This window comes from Rhyacophila brunnea, unplaced genomic scaffold (genome assembly GCF_057557595.1).
Source record: "Rhyacophila brunnea isolate RB1 unplaced genomic scaffold, BYU_Rbru_1.0 scaffold_4, whole genome shotgun sequence".
In the NCBI taxonomy this organism is placed as follows: domain Eukaryota; kingdom Metazoa; phylum Arthropoda; class Insecta; order Trichoptera; family Rhyacophilidae; genus Rhyacophila; species Rhyacophila brunnea.
The window spans coordinates 23573934-23589029 of record NW_028233068.1 but is presented as its reverse complement, the minus strand read 5'-3'; the positions used below and the strand labels follow the sequence as shown (position 1 = coordinate 23589029).

The following is a 15096-nucleotide window of genomic DNA, read 5'->3' as shown; positions in this document are numbered from 1 at the left end:
TTCTGAATTAGAAAAATCATCATCTTCTTCTTCTTCATCATTCTATTTTCTTTTATTCGTATGCGATTCTATTCCATTCATCTGATTGCAATAAAACTTTCGTCAATAATTGTGCCAAAACCCGCAAAGGTTTCTGAATTAGAATAACCATCTCCTTCTTCTTCTATTTTATCTTCTTCTATTCGCAATGAAACTTTTGTGAGTTGTCGTGCGCATGCCCACGAAGATTTCTGAATTAGAAAATCATCTTCTTCTATTCGTATGCGTTCCTATAACATTCGTCCGATTGCGATGAAACTTTTGTCAGTTGTGCGCACACCTGCGAAGGTTTCTAAATTAGTATTATATAAAATACAACGTTTATTGTTTGTTTGTTCAATGCAATTTTGATTTTTTTTACTACTAATAACGTTTGCATATTTTGGATTCGATTTTAATTTAGTGGTCTTTTGTTTGACATTTACTCCTATTAGAATTATTTTCATATTGCCATATTGTATTACACCGATATTTTAATATTAAAAAAACAATTACCTCTTATTATTTTTTAAATATCTAAGATAAATATACCCACGAAGCGACCCTGTGCGAAGCCGGGTACTTCAGCTAGTATTTAATAAAAAATCTCTAACATTGATAAAGGCTTTATTCAATAAATGCTTAATTATACTTATATTCTTACAGGTAGTACTCTAGGCATTCCAGATACAGTGATGGGTCTAACCTTTGTCGCTGCCGGTGTTTCAGTACCGGATGCTCTCAGTAGCATTGCAGTCATCAAAGAAGGGTATGTACATTATGACAGTTTCAAAATAACTAGTTAGAAAAAATATACCATATGTACTATATTGGCATTTAGCAGTTGCCAATATAACTTTTTCAAGAAATATCTTTCCATAATTATTGTACCCATGATTATCATGGATGATCCACTGTACCTAAGCCAACCTAGCAGATTAGTGATAAATGAATTATGATAAATAATTCAATTTTATTTTATACGTATTCTAGATATGGTGACATGGCTGTGTCGAATGCTGTAGGCTCCAACGTATTCGATATCCTCATCTGTCTGGGACTACCTTGGTTTATCCAGACCGCCATAATCAAGCCAGGATCTCACGTCAATGTCATCAGCAAAGGTATGATCAACAAAATAGTAATTAATAATTGTTTATTTTCGTTTTTGGCTAAACAATACTATTTTACCGCTACCCTAACGTACTAGACAGGAAGAATGTCAGAAATTTTATCTTGTCTGTTTCCAATGGTTTATTTTTTTATCCTTCTGTATTGCGCCCTATACGGGCAGTTTTGTGTTATGCTGTAGCAACAACTCCGACCATTCTCCTGCAAGAAAAGCAAGTTATGGCTCATAATAATAAATACAATTGTTGACTATCTCGAGTGACGCATGAACAATCATTTATTATGGGGAAATATAATATACACATATTATGTGACGATATTTTCTCGTAGAAGCAATCTGACGTAGAGCACAATATTCGGACGTCTGAATAGTATTTTCAAAAGTGACGTCCCACTGTGCCCAATACGCATTGTTCAACCAATGCATACCGTTCCGTGTATAGCAGTTACGTATGAAATACATGAGACTCACAGTGCAAGGCAATCCTAACAATAAAATTAATGAATAGATAATTAGGTATACACATAGTGGATCTAATTGGGTCTTTCGTCTTAGTGTAACTGAAGTTGTGATTATATTGAGATGCACGTCGCGTACTATCACGCTGTCACGGCGACAAATTTAGTCTATGGTTTCGTCATTTTGCAGAATATTTTGAACGGACACGATCTCTGTATATTCAATGACGGAGTTACGTAGTAACGAGTCTCTGTAAATTCAATAATATCTTGAACAGAACCCAACCCGCAGACCATAGATAAAAGACAACATTCTTATAGAAAATACGTAGTGCCAACCGCTAAAAACAAAAAAAAACGCGATTTTGACATGATTCAAAAATGTGTAGGCATGTAAAAAATGATAAATAACGTTCATTGAGTCATGCAGATGTTGATGCAGTGCAGTACATCGTGAGGTGACCTCATTGTTGTTCTGGTGATTTCGGCAGATTTTGCTAACTGACAATGTTCATTTAAAGGTTCAAAATGTGCTACGGGATGGGAGCATCAGTCTGATACACATTTTTTCCGTAGCAGCAGCTTACTGTGACGTCACGTGATGGTACGCGACGTGCACCATAATATATTTCGCGCTTAAATTTCATGTTAACTGAATTATAACGTTTCTATAGTAATATGTATTACCATTCTCTATTTACAGGCTTGACATACTCAACCCTTTCGCTGCTGAGCACAGTCATATTCCTGGTGTTAGCAACACATCTAAACGGATGGAAATTGGATAGGAAGTACGGTATCATCCTAATGGTGTGGTACCTCATTTTCATCACGTTCGCATCACTCTATGAGCTGAATGTCTTTGGCCAACTCAACCCTCCAACGTGTGTCAGTGTCTTCTAGATGAGCAACAATCAATTTTATTCATACTCGAATCATAGTTTGTTCCAAGAAGATGGCTAGATACTTATGATTCTCGATACAATTTAAAACAAAATATTTTTGTTAATTTCACTATTCCTCGATACACAAAAATGGAACTGTAACAATATTTATATGCAAAGAAGTAAATTGCTATAGTAAGTAGGTATTGTTGTAGTGGGGGATGATTCATCACTAGAGCCATTTTCTATTTTAAGGGGGGACATGCTCGTCGAAGGTCAAAATTGAGTTTTTATTGTATTTTCAAACCATGATCCTGGACACTCCTTAAACGTTGTAGATAATCTATTTATATAATTTTGAAGCCTTATTATCCTTTATAGTTATTTTAGACATTTGATGACTGCATAAAGTATTTTTGTTACATAAAATAGTATTCTTTTAAACCTCTCGCTCTAATGTTTTAGAATATAGTCATATTTCGGTACATAACTGTGCAGTGGTGTTAAGATTTTTTATATTTATTAATTTTTAAACGCATTTATAAAACCATTAGTATAATTTATTACGAGATAATTTTTGTAAAATATTTACGATAAAAAATTATATTGATAATCTCTGTGATCCCAAATTTGACAAGAATTAGGCATTTTATTATTCAAAAAATTGGCAAGATTAACACATTTGAAGATGATTCTAAAGATATTTATTATAAGCTATGTTTTTGACCATTCAAGTGTGATAAACATCTTATGAATAATGATTGCTTTATAATAATTATTGACCTAAGAATAAGGTAGTGTTTTTTTGAAATACGCCATTTCTTTTGTCATTCCCTAGTGGTTAAGCTACAACATACGGCCGTAGCCATAAATTGACAAACTATAATTGAAGTAGGGAGTAAAATTATGTTAACGCGCGTGTTTGAACATGTACCTAACCGAATTTTTTTAAATTTTTTTTTAAACGGTACATGTTCAAACACGCGCGTCAATATCATTTTACTCCCTACTTCAATTATAGTTTGTCAATTTATGGCTACGGCCGTATGTTGTAGCTTAACCACTGGGGAATGACAAAAGAAATGGCGTATTTCAAAAAAACACTACCTTATTCTTAGGTCAATAATTATTATAAAGCAATCATTATTCATAAGATGTTTATCACACTTGAATGGTCAAAAAAATAGCTTATAATAAATATCTTTAGAATCATCTTCAAATGTGTTAATCTTGCCGATTTTTTGAATAATAAAATGCCTAATTCTTGTCAAATTTGGGATCACAGAGATTATCAATATAATTTTTTATCGTTAATATTTTACAAAAATTATCTCGTAATAAATTATACTAATGGTTTTATAAATGCGTTTAAAAATTAATAAATGTAAAAAATTTTAACACCACTGCACAGTTATGTACCGAAATATGACTATATTCTAAAACATTAGAGCGAGAGGTTTAAAAGAATACTATTTTATGTAACAAAAATACTTTATGCAGTCATCAAATGTTTAAAATAACTATACAGGATAATAAGGCTTCAAAATTATATAAATAGATTGTCTACAACGTTTAAGGAGTGTCCAGGATCATGGTTTGAAAATACAATAAAAACTCAATTTTGACCTTCGACGAGCATGTCCCCCCTTAATGATTTCAATAGATTAAGCGTTAACTTTGTAGTAATCCGTTTATTTTTCAAATTATTCTATATTCCGTGTAGGGCGATCACGGCGATCTCCCGGCCCGGCGAAGATTATTTGAAATATATATTTCTTAGCGTTTGTACCCAGCTTCGCTTGGGAGTTTTCCTTGGTGTTTGGGATTTTTTGTTCCATATTACTTTACAAAAAACAAAATAATAAATATGATAGAATGAATGGCAATATTTTGACGAAAATCACCAAGGATAATAATTAGGATAGATTCCTACAATTTTGAGAATATCGTCATCTACCATTAATTGATAGTAAAATTCGAGATACTATCGCTGAAATCTAAATTCAAATCGACATATTTTTGACGCCGAATAATGTCTTCAGACAATTTTGTTGTTCCGTTGTCGAAGTTAACGAGTATTAAAGGAATATTAAATTTATGTCCATTAAATAAAATGTATGGGAAGCATCAAATGTTTTCGACACCGCGCTACCTCACAAAAACTTCAAAATATGTGCATTGATCCAAATATTGGCCACGGAATCTTCAGTAAAACTTTCAGCGAGCGCTCTAGAGCAGTATTTCTCAAACTGAGGGCCGTGGAGCTCTCGCTAGGGAGCCGCGAAATATTTCAGTATTTGAAAAAAAAATCATAACGTGATCACTGGACGATATCTGATACAAATCAGTCAAAATCTCGAGGTCGAATTTTTATACGATCACAATACTTTATCCGATATGGATAAAAATTGTAGAACTGTAATGAACAACGCCTCCTTCTTCATGATAAAAAAATCAGATTTTTCTTCCCACTTTAGTGATAAAAAAATGGATGTTTTTGCTTCATATTTGGCGGATTGTAAATGAATTGAATCTTTCTATTCAGGGAAAAAATATCAACATTTTAATTCTGAATATCAAACTTCAAGCTTTCTAAAAAAAACTTTCTTCGTGGTCAAAAGGTATTAATCAAGAATGCATTGACATGTTTTCATGCTTGAATGAGAGTGTCTTACCACCAATGGAATATCACTCTCGACTTCAATTAAAAGTGTTATACTAACTTGATCACATTGTCGATCACAACGATTTGCAACATATATTTCTTAAATATAAGTGAATACCAAAAGTACAGTTGGACAAGAACACCATTTACTGAATCTTTAAAATATGACCATATTACGTGGACAGCTCAAGGAGAATTGGTTGAGATCAGATAATTCCCTTAATGTCGAATTTAATGAAAGAGTCTTCTTCTCAGGATTTTGGATAAGATGGCAGCAAGAATATCCGTCAATCGCAAAAGCAGCATTGTTAATCATGATTCCTTTTGTGACAACATACCTACCTATACGAAAAAGCATTTTCATCATTACTGATAATAAAAAATAGACACTGGTCGTGTCTTTCAACGGAGACTTTGTAGCAAATCCTGCGAATTAGCATTTCAAACATTGTACCACATATTAATTTATTATATAAAAATATGCAATCACCCCCTTTCATTAAATTGTTTTTGTAGGCTGTAAATGTAATATTTTTTTTTAATTTTTGCTTTACAAGCAAGTAAATTAAATGTGCTATTATTTTTCATAAAAATGTACCTATAATAATAATTAATGCTAAATAAAGTACTGTTGGTCACTAAAGACTAAAACTTTTGGGGAGGGGAGCCTTTGATTTATTTTTTCTGATTTCGGGAGCCGTGGTATGAAAAAGTTTAAGAAGCACTGCTCTAGAGCCTGCCTGCCTTTGAATTCCGGGCAAACTTTATGTTTTTTAGTATGGATTATTTATGAATCTAGGCGCATATTATAGTACAATATATCATTGCAGATATGATCCACCTCTTTTATTGTATGATTTTGTTTGTAAATAGAAATCTTCCGAAATTTAACAAAAATTGTCTACCGTTTTTTAGTGTGAACTACTGAAACTACAAGGGAAATTTTACCACTATGTAACTTTACTATCATTTCATTTTCATTCCTGTGATAACATTCCCTGTTTTCAAATTTTTAAATTCCAAATGATATTGACTGTACCAATCGTTGACAATATGTTTGATGAAGATGGTTTGTGGTCTAACACCGTCTCTCATCATTTTAAGGTAAACACTCTTTAGAAATAAAAATAATTTTGGTTTTGAATTGTATCGATAACAAACTGATTACAAAGCCAATGTAATAAATTAAATAATAATATTTGAGTCTAATATTATATTTTAACTATACATTATTGGTAATGTTGAGTAAAAGACAATGATAATATATTATTATGGCTTGTTGAACATTCAAGTACCTATTTCACTTAAAATTTTCAGAAATACTCAATGAAAATTATATGATATTATTAATAGCTAGTGAAAACGATCAACTGCTATTCTTGAAATATTAAAAAAAACTATATTCACAGATAGGTAGGTAGATATATTTTCAATAAAATGATAGTTGTCTTTTACTCAATTTATAGTCATATATCGTTAATTATTATCATCAGCAACATTTGTATCACTCCACAAATCATTTCCATAAACCACCATGATATTATAAAATGTAAAATACTGCTTGCTATCTCATGAGAATTCTGTATTTCTGTTTTGAGTGCGTATTAAATTATTCTTATATAAGTATAATGTATGAATTTCCGGCTATCTAAAAAACATTTCAACTAATAGATCTCTTTATGAATAATCTAGTCACGGAATATGTGTACATAATATATTAATTTGAAGGTTCTTCTACCCTCTGAAATTGGCTGCCTTATCTGGCCACTAGATTTTTTCAGATCTATTATTTATTTTTGCATCAGAGGCCTGGGTGTTTGTAATGTTTGTCTCCTTGAGTCATCCTTTCAATATCACATTATTAGATTTAAGTGTAACCATTAATGCCATCGGCATAGGAATCTTAAAATAATAACTTATATAATAATATCTAAAGATCACAGATAAATATGTAAAATGAGTGGGAGCAGAACAGATTAAAAACAGCGGATCACCTGTCTCTGTCACTAATGACAATAATAATTTATAGCTTTTTATTACTATCGTTTCGGTTGAATTATTAGTGCATGCAATTATTAATATAATAGTAATAATATTTTTTTTGTAAATCTTTCTTACAATATGTCAATTAGGTGCATAGTAGCAAGGAATAAAAATGATCATGTATTATTATTACTCAATAATATCACATTGATTAATTGTGTATTTACATATTCAATTGAAATAATAATCGACATGCACATAGATAATATATTAAATTTCTTAAGTAACTAACCAGATGTTAATAAAAAATTTAAATTATTATAATTGCTAACGTAATGACCATGAATACAACGAATCATAATCCATTTTTACAATAGTGGATTGATACATATGTTGCCTGTATGTAGATCGTTTTAGATTTAATACAATGTTGACCATAGATTTTAAGGCTTTTTGACCGTTTAAAATACATATTATACTATAAGATATTTAGAACAGTGTTTTTCATATTTAGGAAAATGATATAAAAACTGAAAATAATATTAACGTATTATGAAAAACCAAATTAAAAAAAATAATAATGACAGCAGTTATCTTCAAAACGGTAAACTTTATTTTATTTACATACCTACATGGTTTTCATATGAATTTGTTATCTAGGACACGATGCATTACATTATAGTCGAACACGGTTATTACGATCACGGATATAGCGAGATCTCGGACGTAATGAGGAAACAGTCGTTGACATTTTAGTTTATGGTTTTCTTCATACATTTATTCACTTATATAACGTGCTCCTTATCGGATATATCAAGCTAAAATATCGTCAAAAAATTTCTTAATGTGTCGATCGTTTAAAAACATTTCGACCCTAAGCAATAAAATCAGACCGAACAGGATGCCGCTGGGTTCGGACTAGTTAAGTGTCTAAGTACCTACCCAATTGGTGTTTTCGCCGACAAGATTGGAAAAATATCCACGCATATGGTTGAAAAAAAAATCGAAGGTTTGTGAAGTAAGTAGGTACCTACCAGCGTTCATTACAATAAACAACTTCTTTTGTAGTTTATGAATGCCATGAATGTTTCGGGAAAAATTCTAATTGTGTATTTTTGTTTGAATTGCGGCTTTTTGTGTTATGTGACCGCTCATTTAAAAATACATATTCTCTGATATAACGAGTAACGCTTATAACGAACAAATTCAGTCGGTCCCATCTTCCTCGTAATAACCAAGTTCGACGTATTATATTTTCCAGCGTTATAAGTAAGTGAATAAGTCGTCTTTTAAACTAATATTATTTTACAGATAGTGGGACAGGTCTAGGTATTCTGATCAGCTTTTTTTTAAATAAAAAAATATTTTACATTACTTAATTAACTATAATTTTGGATTCCTAATTACATATTTGAAAATAATGCCCAATTATAATAATAATGCAACCCAGTTTACATCTTTGCGAGATTTACTATTGTTTACAAACGGTGACGTCTTCTGTAGATAGCTATAATTATTATTATACTTGTTATGGACGATACATTCTCAATAATTAAAAGGTTAAAAGTTATGAAAATGGGTTGGTAAAACAAAGATGGCAACTTTTGAGAATAGGTTTTGTATATTTTTTATATGTTCTAAAGGTCAATGGATGTGTTTGTCAGAGTTATAAAGACTTTTATTGTATTTTAATAAAAAAAAATATCGTAGACAATTAATTCGTTCACATAATATAATTATTCAAAACTAACAAAAATGAAGGGGGCGGCATTTTTCACAGAGACGTCACTGTGTGCTAGTAGAACCATATATACCTATATTATTATTTAATATTTTAATTTTATTATAATAATGTAACAGTATAATATAAATGCGTTAGTAAGTATGTATTGCCACCATTTAAAGTTTAAAGCTCTCGGGATACCGTCAAATAATTTGTGAACATCTAGTAATAGATCTTAGATTAAAATCATTTTACGGTGCTCTTTATCAGTGGCGAATATTGCCTGTTGGATGGAGTAAAACGATTATAACAAACGAATAAAGAGCAACTATACACACATAGACAGTAATCACCGTGTATAAGTAGTAATGCGCTGCATAATATTATGTTCTAGCATAATCGACTTTAACCGAAAATTACATACCTACCTAATATAATACATTTAAAATGATTATTTTTATTATTACGTCTGTATAGAAACTCTCGAATCTTTCATATTTCTCTGAAGTGCGGTTGCCAGTTATTTTAATCCAATATTAGTTACGATTACAGACCAATAAGTCTATACAATTTTAATATGTAGCTGTTTCTCACGTTGTAACTCCGTCACATCATGTTTAGCAAATTCTCGTATTTAAAATTATTTTTCAGATGTCAAGGTAAAGATTAAAAAATAATCGTTTATTCGCTTCTTCTATAGTCTTCGCTGCTGGGTGATATTATAGATTAATCGGTGATGTATTTTACAATACTCAATTTCATTCAAATAATTCCATAAAATAAAAATTATGGTGTAAATAAACATTCTAGTTTTTTTTTTTAATATAAGTAGAAAATATAGTTAGGTTTATTTTTTTTGTGAATATTTCTTTAGCAAACTTCCAAAGCACATTTCCATTAATTATTACAGAGGATCATCAACGCTTCCTAATATATTGGGTAGGTATTAAATTAAACCATTGTAATACTGCGGACATAATACGTAGGTATGTCTATTAATTTTATAATTTCTTGTATTATTTCAAAAAGCCATTATTAATCCATCATTATATATTAGGTACTTACCTAATAATTATTATATTAATTATATTTGAGTTTTTTTTTTGCTCAAAACACCTGCCTCAGTTATTAATATTCATTTAGTTTAATTATTATATACGTTACAGAACAATTATTAAATAAATAACTACTATTTTATTAATATCTTAATTCTTTGATTCTAACATCCAGTATTATAATATTAAAATGTATAGATTGTTCCTATTGTAATAAAATAAATGACAGCAATAAGATTCCATTTCACAATGTCAATTCATGCTAAAAGTCAATATGCATTATAATAAATATACTATAGATGTATGAGAAAGAATGTACCCATATAGTCATGGACTTGAATTATTATTAGTTACGTAATTGTATACTTACTTGTAGGAAAATCTAACTTAGCTTTGAAAATCAGTCCTGAAATTAACTAATTAATATTTGGTTTTATGTCCCACATATGCCTTCATAATAATATATTACGGCTCAGATATGCAGCTCTGCTGTTGCAGCGCGCTGGCGCTGGTCTTACTCGTTTCCAAATGTATCCTATTTGAATCTCAAATTCTATCTTTTTATCAAACTGGAGTTTAATCGAGTGCATTTGGAATTAAGTAAAACCAGTGTCGACGCGCTGCAACCCACAGTGCTGTGAAAGGACTTTGATAGCATAATTTTACATCGCAATCATAATTTATTCATTTCTAAAATAGAAAGTATTCCTGACTGTATTCGTAACTGGTGAGTGCACCTAACATATATTTTTTTAGAAAAGCAGGTCAATGTATTCATTATTTAAATAAATATAAAAATTAAGAAATCTTCAGTTGTCTAAATCTAAAATATTCTTTCTTTCTCAAATAAAGTCGTGTTTATTGTAAACGGAAAACAAAATAATTGGATCCAGTGTAATAGTATTTTATTGAACAAACTCAATCTGTGAATCCTTATAAGTGTTGTCTGGTATCAAAATTGGTCAAATCCATTATGTTTTTCATCAAAGTATGCCGTATAAAGCTTTGGTTTGGTAGGTACCTATCTACAAAATTAATTTATCAAAGTTGAACAAATCCAATACTATTGCATGATATATGATATATGATATACATGATATATTAAGTTGGTTATAGTATTAGAAACATTTTGGTGGTATTTGAAGTTTCTGAGATTCCTAAACTAAGTAATTTTCCATCTAAACTCGTGTTACTAATACAAAACTACAGCTAGGTTTCCCAGCAAAATGTAGGCTTTCTTGAAGTATGTGTGAGTGGAGCGTAAGCACATTGGTACATAATATACATGCACACATAAATTATTATAGCAACTAGTATCCCTCAATCTCTCACCGTAGAGACGAAAAAAGATATTTGGGAAACAATTTATGTACATATCTGTAATAATTATAATAATTTTATTGTCAAATACACATTATAATCTCATCAAAATTGCTAACCACAAGATGACATTTAAATAAATATAGGTACCAATCAAATCTTATATAATTTACCAATTATTTACATTGATAATGTACCTACATTTCATTTATTTATCCTGTTGATATAACGATAATTTAAATTTGATACATTGGATTTAAATTTGATTTAAATGAACAGTCCTTTGGCGAACTTTCGTTTAACAATATTCCACATAATATTATATTATGTATATATCCATAATTCCTGTTTTTTTTTTTAAATAATGTGGTACTTACACTGCGACTTTATCTTTAGCTGGCGCGTCATAGCAGCTATGTAGGGAACTACAAAATTTCGGACAATACCCGAAAATGTCTAATATTATAAGCCACAAAGTTTCCAATTAAAAAAAAGACTCCGCTTAGCAGCAGGAATGATAATTTACCTTTTTAATAAAATTCAATGATTTATTGTACATAATTATTCCTAAACGACCTATGCATACCTGCAAGTAGGTAAATGATTCAAATATTAATACATTTCAATAATAAAATCAATTATCAATCCTAATATTAATTTAACCGTATCTTTATGACAAAACAACGAATTATTTTTTATTTATTTTTAATAAACTTGTATTTATAAAAATAAGAATTATTTATCATGAATTTATATTTCAATCAAATTGAAGCAAAATATTTGTTGTAAGATAAAAATCTAACAATATTTCATTATATTAATTTAAAAAAAACAGTTCCTCAAAATGTTGTGGGGAAAATAATTTTATTCTATGCATTTTAGCATGTTCATTATGAACAATCAATACAAGGCGGCAATTATTGTTTACTGCATGCATCCTGCCTGTAATTCCAGTTAGAATATTATATTATATCAAACGTTTACCTTCCCGATTCAAAAATTTTGGAATCAATGTTAAAAATGTTATTACGAAATTGATGTTACCTCTTTATGCTAAGTGTTATTATTCTTATAAAAACCATAACAGTTGAAATAAAGTAATTCAATTTTTGGTTCCAAAAAATACGGAAAATAGAATTACTTTAGTTTGTCTAAAATGCTATCCTCTGTGAATTCCCATGTCTATCAACTTTCGTTGAATTTCTTTATAGAAGTGTGTTTATGGGAGTAATACACAATATTCCAATGTAATAAATAAAAATATTATATGACAATAATTTAGAGCCTTAATCAAATACTATGGCTTACAAATATTTATTGCACTATGCGATTCTTCTATTTTTAACAGTATAGTGTTGTATTAATATTATTTCAATCTTAGGTAACACATTACATTAGTAATATGTATAGAGTTTAGATATGCAAGGTGACACTAAACTTGTCACACCGAAAGGAAATTGTAATAAAACTCGTATGTATCATGTTCACATTTAATTGTCTTAACTCGAGATACAAGGCTTACGCGTCTATCAACATCCTAAAGTTGAATATTATATTGTCATTTCAATAACACATTTTACTATAACCGTAACGCCTGAACTCATACTTATTTACATTGAGTTTTTATATCCATGATTACAGATCATATGGAAGTATATAGTATGTCTAATATTTAAAGGCTATTACCTTATAACTATAGATACATCACAGAATAGAAAATATTCTTGTCAACAACGAGAAAAATGTTGATGAAGTGCATTTAATTTTATTTATGTTATTCAAATGACTTAATGGCGCAAGACATTTTTATTAAATCCAGTAATAACAATAATTGTCACCTCATAGAATAAGTCAGTTTTCAGAATTGAAGATCCAAGAGAATATAAATATACTTTACTTGTAATACACAAAATCTACATAAAGTAATTATAATTATTAAATTGGTGTTTATGTTCTTATATCGACTTGTTTACAAGAATATTTTCTTTTGCATGGCTCAATAATTATAGATTCATATGTAAATCAATCAACCAAAAAAGTAGATAATATATTATGATTCAGTCATAGCAACTGTGGTAATATGGCCACGCCTCTTCAATTTATTTATAAACAGTATTGTTTTGTCTTTCAAGGTTCTCCTTCATTTCTCAAAGATAAGCTTTAAAATACGATTCTTTGAAATACATCGGTTCGTAATATTATGAATATATACGTATACATGTTTAGATCACTATGAATGTTATGAACAACACTATACTGGAATAAATTGTGGAATACAATGTATTTGTGCGTACTTACATAATTTTAGGATGTTTCCCTCATTCCATTAAAAATGAATAATGATTCCAGTAGATTCTGAAAAATGTTGAATTATAATACCTACCTATTAACTTTATAGTTACCTATTACTGTTGTATTTTAATCAATAATAATGAGAATGATATATTAGCAAATTGTTTTGCGTGAATGTTACATTTTATTAAATAACATTTTTTTAATTTCAGAGATCTTCCTTATATAATATTGTTATAATAATTAAATATCAATTAAAATAATCGTCATTTAATTTTAATGGTTGAAAACTAGTCAAAAATCAATATAAATGATTTTATCTACGCTAGGTACGTGTTTACTGTGGAATTGTAATTTGATTGAAACAAAATCAAATGTAAAATAACATTATGCATCGTTAAAATTAATAATTTATGAATCATCACAATATAATATTATTAATTTGTACATTAATCAAATTCCTTAAAGTATGATAGAATAGTGTTAATAGTATTTTGGTAAATCAATAAATAATTATTGATCTAACTTTATTTTAAACCAAGTGCAAAATCATACCAAATGACTATGGTATATTATTTTACTTTAAAACAAAAAAATAATAAAGTATTCATTTATAACAACACTAAAAATTAAATTCCCGATAGTATTGAGATTATCAAATTGAACTTATGGAGGTTATGAAAATTCATAATAAGTAGGATATATTATTATTAGTCAATAATTATTATTATTTTAATAATATAAGATGTGGTCGCATTATGTTCTGTCAATTAACATTATTAAAGAATTTTCGTCAATTACGAAGACTATAATGTAACGGTTTGCAATATACATATAGATTATTACTCATTACTATTATTTTAATGTGTCAGATTATTTCGATTGAAATTAATAATTATTATTTTTATATTATTCCATGTAAGTCAAATTAATGTACTTATAGTACATAGATATGAAGAGAATGTATTTTATGGTAGCTATAATTATTTATTGGCCTCTTATAATACTTTTGATAATACTAAGGCATCATTGTTTGAAACATAATTAATTCATTCATAATAATATGAATTGAAATTGATTGGAAAAAATAATAGTTTTTTTTTAATTGTGGTCAAAGAAAAATTTTACCTTGTATGGTAATTAGAATTAATTAAAACTGAATATTCATAAAATGTTGTTTAAATTTTATTTTTAGAAATGTGCATTTACACCAGCGGAGTATTTGGTAAATTATTAATAATTCTATTGATGAACAAATTCCGCCTTATACCTATATTATTATCATTCACTGGCTACTTGTTTAGAATCATATCACTATTGGAAAATTCAGATGTTCACGAATGCAAATTTAAAAATTTTAAGTTATTTATTCATGACGAATGTGTTCATTTGAATTACAGACATTCTTGTCTCTATTCACAATATTTTTTCATAATGTATTGGTCAAGTATATAGTATTGTAAAGATTTGTCTAAAAGACTTGATGGTAGTGGATAAGTAAAAATCTTAATGAATCAAAAGTAAAAGCATTGCAAAAACCGATAATATCACCGCTTATTACAAATG

At 29.0% G+C, this 15096-nt stretch overlaps 1 protein-coding gene across 2 annotated transcripts in view; it reads left to right on the top strand.

Annotated features, from left to right (window-relative positions):
* Positions 1–2644, top strand: part of LOC147067116 (putative sodium/potassium/calcium exchanger CG1090) — a 60497-nt gene extending 57853 nt beyond the window's left edge. For both annotated transcript variants that reach the window (XM_085954475.1, XM_085954473.1), the window contains exons 13-15: positions 685–787; positions 1012–1142; positions 2312–2644. In XM_085954475.1, coding sequence (XP_085810601.1) covers positions 685–787; positions 1012–1142; positions 2312–2511 — 434 coding nt within the window. In that variant the 3' untranslated portion in view covers positions 2512–2644. The remainder of the gene's footprint in view (positions 1–684; positions 788–1011; positions 1143–2311) is intronic.
* The last annotated feature ends 12452 nt before the right edge of the window (positions 2645–15096 follow it).